Below are 7,804 nucleotides of genomic sequence, written 5' to 3'. Positions count from 1 at the left end.
AACAGGATAAGTGGTGTAACAGGTGAAGTGGTGTAACAGGTGAAGTGTTGTAACAGGTGAAGTGGTGTAACAGGTGAAGTGATGTAACAGGTGAAGTGATGTAACAGTGTAGGTGGAGGTGTACCTGTCTGGTCATGGGAGGGAGGTACCACACGTTGACTACGACGGCCCAGCTGGTCATCATCCTCAGCAGGTAACTCACCATGTTGTATTTGCTGCTGTTCCAGAAGGCGTCTCCGAAGCGAGCATCGTACTGAGACACAGACAGGAAGTGATGTCACCAGGTGGGTTCCAGTGAACCAGGTGAAAGTCTAGCTGACATGTTTTAAAACAACCCCTCTTCCTCTTCAGGACGTCTCAGTCTGGTACTTTAGTCCTCTAAAGACCTGGTTCCTCTGTCTCACCTTGATGGTGACCGGGTATATGGTCCCTCCGATCTCAAAGCTTCCCTTCTTAAACATCATGACGGACGTGTTGTTCACGCAGGTTCCTGTTTCACCGAGAGACAGAAGTTATAAAACCATAAAACCACCATCATCATCACCATCATCATTATCATCACATCAGCACACTCTGACCTTCAGGAAATATCAGGATGGGAAGTTTGGTCTTAGCTGCAACGTGAGCTCTCAACCTGCAGACAGAGGACACGTTTACTGACCAGCATCTCCTTTCTTGATCCGCCACGGAAACCTTGGCCAAGTCCCACTTAGTTCTCACTTAGTTCCCCAGTAGTTCATAGTTAGTTTTAAGTTAGTTCCCAGTAAGTTCCCAGTTATTTCCCAGTAAGTTCCCAGTAAGTTCCCAGTTAGTTCCCAGTTAGTTCCCAGTAAGTTCCCAGATAGTTCCCAGTTAGTTCCCAGTAAGTTCCCAGTAAGTTCCCAGTTAGTTCCCATTTAGTTCCCAGTTAGTTCCCAGTAAGTTCCCATTTAGTTCCCAGTTAGTTCCCAGTTAGTTCCCAGTAAGTTTCCACTTAGTTCTAAGTAGGATTCCAGTTAGTTCCCAGTTAATTTTAAGTTAATTCCCACTTTGTTTCCACTTAGTTCTCAGTTAGAAATTTGCAGTCAACTTTTAATTAGAAAACTAGTTAATGCTCTTTATAACTGTTGAGAAGAAGAGACTTGATTATACTGTGTGTATAAAATATAATATCATATAAAGATTTAAAGCTTTTTAATTTAAAATCACAAAGTTGGTCTGTTGAGAACAAAATTCAGCGATGACACCACTAACTTGTCTCATTAACTTATGAAGTAAGAAAACAAGCAGAAGTCCTGATCCAGTTAGTCTTTATCAATTCTGACTGAATTTATGTGTTCAATAAAGATGAATCTTTGCATCCGCTGCAGTGAATCCTCACCTGCTGGTCACAGTGTGGCGGTCCTTCATCTCCGACCTCTCGAACCAGACGTGAGGACACGACCTCACCATGGACCTCTGGAGGACCCCCATCAGACCTCCGTTGATCTGACCCACCTGAGGACGGAACAGGGAGCAGAGCAGTGACATCACCGCATCCACACATGTGATGTCAGAGACGGGATGGCGCTCACCATGGCGTAGCAGCCGTCGTTGGCCAGAATCACCACGTCGATGGGCGTCGTGTGATTAGCGACACATATTCCTCCTTTCTGAGGTTTGTTCTCTCTGCAGACACAAAAGGAACGTGATGCCGTTGAGATAGAAACCTAATCATGTGATCAATAATCAATAACTGACTTGTTGTGGTAGCGGACGGTGGCTGACAGTCCTCTGGAGCAGATCCTGTAACAGGTCAGATGGACGAGTTCACTGAGCCAAGTCTTCACACTGAAACATACAGTTATTATTTATTTATTAGTATTATTCATATTATATAGAGAAAGAACCGTATATTAGTTCTAAAACGTAGAACTGTGTCTGGTTGCTTGTTTCTGTGTTGCTCTGTCTGGTTGCTGTGCTGCTGAGTCTGGTTGCTGCATTGCCATATCTTGTTGTGTCTGGTTGCCTGTGCTGTGCCTGGTTGCTATGTTGCCGTACCTGCTCTCAGGCAGAAATCCCAGCAGACTGGTTCCGATCACGAGCCATGAAAGACCAATGGTGGCCAACGTGATCCTGAAGGAAGAGAAGAGACCAGCTGACGTTACAGAGTCCTTCTGTTGCTGATCAGAGATCAATAAATATGTTCTATGTGTTCTCTGGTGAAGAACCAGAGGGACCTTTTGTCTCAGACCTCTTTAGAACCAGAGGGACCTTTTGTCTCAGACCTATTTAGATCCAGAGAGACCTTTTTTCTCAGACCTCTTTAGAACCAGAGGGTGTTTTGCCTCAGACCTCTTTAGAACCAGATGGAGGTTTGGTCTCAGACCTGAGGGGGAAGAGGACGCAGTAGCGGACGAAGACGCCGACCCCCCAGATGACGGTGAGGCGGAGGCTGATGTAGCGGAAGTTCTGGTTGGTTCTGGTGAGGAGGTTCCAGGAGGCCAGCTCCTCGGAGGAGAAGCGCTGGGTCACCTGGTCGTCAATGATGCTCTCCAGACCTTTCTGGTAGAAGTAGAAGGCGTCGCTCAGAGAAAACTCCAGAGACCCCGAGCTCCTCAGCTGCCCCATCTCCTCCTCCATCGAGCCCCCCGCTCTCTCAATGATCCCTGGGACACAATCACAGCACCGGGGTTACAACCACAGCACTGGAGGTTACTATCCAAGCACCGGGGTTACAATCTCAACACAGGAGGTTAAAATTACAGCACTGGGGTTACAACTATAGCACCGGGGGTTAAAATCACAGCACCGGGGTTACAACCACAGCAGCGGGGTTACAACCACAGCACCGGGGGTTAAGACCACAGCACTGGAGGTTACTATCCCAGCACCGGGGTTACAATCGCAACAAAGGGGGTTACTATCACAGCACCGGGGTTACAACCACAGCACCGGGGATTACTATCACAGCACCGGGGTAACAACCACAGCGGTAACAATCACAGCACCGGGGTTACAACCACAGCACCGGGGTTACAATCACAGCACCGGGGTTACAACCACAGCACCGGGGTTACAATCACAGCACCGAGGTTACAACCACAGAACCGAGGTTACAACCACAGCACCTGGGTTACAACCACAGCACCGGGGGTTACGATATATTATATAAAATATATAATATATATTATTGTAATGATAATTATATATATATATATATATATATTATAACAATACATATACTACTATAATGATATATATATTTATATATTATATATAATGACATTATGGAGATACATCTGTTAAAGTGGTGAACAGAAAACATTCCTCTGTGTGTTTCTTCATCCTGAGACTATGAACACGTGTTGTTCATGCTGCAGAGGCTGGAACTGACCACACACACACACACACACACACACACACACACACACAGCGTCACATGATCGCTGCATCTGAAACGTCACATGACCTGACGTCCTGACAGGAAGTAGAGCTGCTGATCCTGAATCTGTTTCACAAGTTTATTTCTTCACTTGTTTTAATCTGAACGATTATTTTAATCATCAATTTATTTGATTAATTTATATTTAATTAGAGGATGAACCATTTCAGACAACATGGAAATGATTTAAACAAAAAACAAATACATAAATAATAAATAATAATATTAGATTAATATATCATCTGTTACAAACCTCATCTGAACACAATTAATAAAAAGTATCTGCTGATTATTTTCTGGATGAATCGATTAAACTCATTAAAGTGACGTCTTCAGATTTCTGGTTTTATTGAACCAACAGTTCAAAACTCACAAATTCAGTTTACTGAGTTAAAAAAAAAATCATTACACTTTAATTTATTGTTTTATATTTTATATCAATTTAATTCATTTTTATATGTTTTATTTATACATTTGTTTTAATTAGCCTTTTTTCTTTTGTTATTTATTATCTATTAACATTAATATAAGTCTTTATTTTAAACATTAATATGTCTTTATTTTAAACATTAATATAAGTCTTTATTTTAAACATTAATATGTCTTTATTTTAAATATTAATATGTCTTTATTTTAAACATTAATATAAGTCTTTATTTTAAATATTAATATAAGTCTTTATTTTAAATATTAATATAAGTCTTTATTTTAAACATTAATATAAGTCTTTATTTTAAATATTAACATAAGTCTTTAACAAATTTTTATGAGTCTTTATTTTAAACATTAATATGTCTTTATTTTTAACATTAATATATGTCTTTATTTTTAACATTTTTATAAGTCTTTATTTTTAACATTAATATAAGTCTTTATTTTAAATATTAATATAAGTCTTTATTTTTAACATTAATATAAGTCTTTATTTTTAACATTAATATAAGTCTTTATTTTAAATATTAATGTCTTTCGTTTAAACATTTTTATAAGTCTTTATTTTAAATATTATTATAAGTCTTTATTTTAAACATTAATATGTCTGTCATGTAAACATTTTTATAAGTCTTTATTTTAAACACTAATATAAGTCTTTATTTTAAATATTAATATAAGTCTTATTTTTAACATTAATATAAGTCTTTATTTTAAATATTAATATGTCTTTATTTTAAATATTAATATAAGTCTTTATTTTAAACATTAATATGTCTTTCTTTTAAACATTTTTATGTCTTTATTTTAAATATTATTATAAGTCTTATTTTTAACATTAATATAAGTCTTTATTTTAAATATTAATATAAGTCTTTATTTTAAACATTAATATGTCTGTCGTGTAAACATTTTTATAAGTCTTTATTTTAAACACTAATATAAGTCTTTATTTTAAATATTAATATAAGTCTCATTTTTAACATTAATATACGTCTTTATTTTAAACATTAATATAAGTCTTTATTTTAAACATTTTTATGTGTTTTTTAAACTCCTGTAGCTCTGGTGTGTGTTCTTATCGATACGTTTGATTATTATTGATGATTATTGATGATTATTGATGATTATTATTCGTGATGACTCACCGTCGGGGAGAGGAACAGGAACACTGGGCTGCTGTTGCCGGCCTCTCTGGATCCGTAGCGTGGCCCACTGCAAACACACGTTACTGACCTCGTGTCATAACTGTTCAAACATGTTGAGTAAGAAGTGAAGAGGTCTGTTACCTCCAGGATCCGGACCAGGATCCGGATGTAGACCCCGGTGACCCCCAGAGAGAGGCCGAACATGGCGGGCAGCATGATGAGGAAGATCACCACGAACATCCACACCTGGAAGAGTCCCACGGCCACCGAGCACCAGTCGTCCATCGCTGACAGCTGAGCGGCCTCACGACTCACGGCATCGTCTGGAAACCAGCCGCACAACACTCGATGCATTCAAAGGACCGTTTAGAGCATTTCACCATTATGGGATGGATGCTGATGAACTGTAATAACTTTATTGACTTTTCATCAGGTCAACATGTTCATGTTGGACTCTCAGCTTCTTGAAGCTCAAACGATCAACTAGAAAAAGTGAAAAGTTATTTTTTTCTCAGATTTATAAGTTTTTATATTTCCATCAAATGAATAATATTTAGGGCAGAAACTTTGAATTCATTATTCGACATTAGTCAGTTTTTATAATTAATTTTATATCACAGTAAACTGTATATCTTTGGGTCATTTTTAAGCATTTTCTGACGTTTTATAGACAAAACAACAAATTAATAATTCAAAACATTTGCATAATAATTAATTATGCATTTTTTTTTAAATGTGTGGAACTAACTAACTATGTTGTTAAGCTTAAATCCAACTTTATACAAACAGGTGTTGAAGTACACAGACTAAATAAACGAGTATTAAAGTACAAGTACCTGAGTACAAGTTGATTGTACTCAGTAGTAGTGGAATGTATTTAGTCAAGTACTTCACTGAACTATACTTTATGTTGCGTTATTTTATACTTCTTATACACGAGATCTTCACAGGTAAATATTGTACTTTTTATTTGTCCTAAACGCATGATTATCTTGTAAAATACGTTTCAACTTTGTACATCTTTATAGTCTATTATATATTTATATACAGCATAAAATATACATTATATCTCAGCTATAACATATAATATGTTAATGCATCACTAAACATAATAAATATAATAATAATCCAGAATTATGATTAAAATAAATATAATAACTCAAAATTCTGAGAGGAGACATTTTACATGAGTATTTTTGACTGATAGTACTTGTGTACTTGTACATAGTTGTATTTGTATTTTTCAGAAGATACTTCTTCGCTGATTGTATTTAAGTAGTAAATGTTCTTCTAACGGAAAATACCGATAGTCGAAGTAAACAACAACAACAACAACAACACATATATACATAGATACTGTATCTATGTATATATGTGTATATGTATATATAATGATTGAATACATACCTGAGAGTCACAGTGGAGTTAAACGTCCTTTTAAAACTAAACAAACTGTTTCTTCTTCTTGTGTCTCAACGTGAAGCCGAAGAGTCGCTGTTTAAAACACGCCCCCACCGTTAGCATGACGCATTAGCATGACGGTTAGCCTCTGCGTTGGAAAAACGCAGGTTTTTACTGCGGCTGCGTTGCGCCTCAGTGACGCTCGTGATGTCATCCGACCGCACCGACGTCAACAACCATGATGGCGGATCCGACCATCCGGGTCTCCGGGATCGTTTTGTCTTCTCTGATGTTCCAGCATGTGAACAGTGACTCAGACGTGGTGAGAAAAACGTTCATTACGTTTATGTATTCATTAAGTAGAGACGTGTTTGTTGTTTACGTGAAGATAAAACTCCCGCCACGATATTTATGCAACTTTTAAAAAAAACAAGCTGAGAGTTAACACTCCCGACACACCAGACTCCGTTCAGAAACATTCACATTTCAAGGGATACCGATTATGAACAAGGATACACAACGTGTGAGATATGATTGAATACATGTTCCAAGTCGTTTGGGTCTGCTGGTGAATTCGGCATCATATTTAATCCAACAAGTGTTTCTTAGATGAGTCAAAGATCAACATGAAGAGGTGCCCCCTCCACTGAGTGACTGTGTTTCTACTGAGATCTGAAGCTTAAATAAGTGAGTGTGATGAATGGAGCCTCGTTTATACAGCCACACTTCAAACACTACAACAAACCTTTAAATAAAGAACAGAACTCAAGTCAGGAGTTATTAAATATCTTTATTTTATTGTTTTACTAGTTGGACTTTTCATTTAGACTGCGACTATCGCTCGACCTGATTATCATCGACCGACCTGATTATCGACCGACCTGATTATCGACCGACCTGATTATCATCGACCGACCTGATTATCGACCGACCTGATTATCATCGACCGACCTGATTATCATCGACCGACCTGATTATCGACCGACCTGATTATCGCTCGACCTGATTATCATCGACCGACCTGATTATCGACCGACCTGATTATCGCTCGACCTGATTATCATCGACCGACCTGATTATCATCGACCGACCTGATTATCATCGACCGACCTGATTATCATCGACCGACCTCCTTATCGACCGACCTGATTATCGACCGACCTCCTTATCGACCAACCTCCTTATCGACCGACCTGATTATCATCGACCGACCTGATTATCATCGACCGACCTGATTATCGCTCGACCTGATTATCATCGACCGACCTCCTTATCGACCGACCTCCTTATCGACCGACCTGATTATCATCGACCTGATTATCGCTCGACCTGATTATCATCGACTGACCTGATTATCATCGACCGACCTCCTCATCGACCGACCTGATTATCGACCGACCTCCTTATCGACCGACCTGAT

At 38.3% G+C, this 7,804-nt stretch overlaps 1 protein-coding gene across 1 annotated transcript in view; it reads right to left on the bottom strand.

The window, feature by feature from the left end:
* The window catches only part of gpat3 (glycerol-3-phosphate acyltransferase 3), an 8,360-nt gene extending 1,867 nt beyond the window's left edge, over positions 1 to 6,493 (bottom strand). The window contains exons 1-11 of the mRNA XM_031879647.1: positions 6,391 to 6,493; positions 5,125 to 5,306; positions 4,984 to 5,050; positions 2,348 to 2,627; positions 2,020 to 2,094; positions 1,720 to 1,809; positions 1,554 to 1,647; positions 1,361 to 1,476; positions 579 to 634; positions 405 to 490; positions 125 to 253 (exon numbers count right to left, since the gene is read on the bottom strand). Coding sequence (XP_031735507.1) covers positions 125 to 253; positions 405 to 490; positions 579 to 634; positions 1,361 to 1,476; positions 1,554 to 1,647; positions 1,720 to 1,809; positions 2,020 to 2,094; positions 2,348 to 2,627; positions 4,984 to 5,050; positions 5,125 to 5,268 — 1,137 coding nt within the window. The 5' untranslated portion in view covers positions 5,269 to 5,306; positions 6,391 to 6,493. The remainder of the gene's footprint in view (positions 1 to 124; positions 254 to 404; positions 491 to 578; positions 635 to 1,360; positions 1,477 to 1,553; positions 1,648 to 1,719; positions 1,810 to 2,019; positions 2,095 to 2,347; positions 2,628 to 4,983; positions 5,051 to 5,124; positions 5,307 to 6,390) is intronic.
* Positions 6,494 to 7,804: the final 1,311 nt, after the last annotated feature.

Source organism: Anarrhichthys ocellatus, unplaced genomic scaffold, assembly GCF_004355925.1.
Source record: "Anarrhichthys ocellatus isolate YVR2014 unplaced genomic scaffold, GSC_Weel_1.0 scaffold338, whole genome shotgun sequence".
In the NCBI taxonomy this organism is placed as follows: Eukaryota; Metazoa; Chordata; class Actinopteri; order Perciformes; family Anarhichadidae; genus Anarrhichthys; species Anarrhichthys ocellatus.
This window is presented reverse-complemented; position numbering and strand designations above follow the sequence as displayed.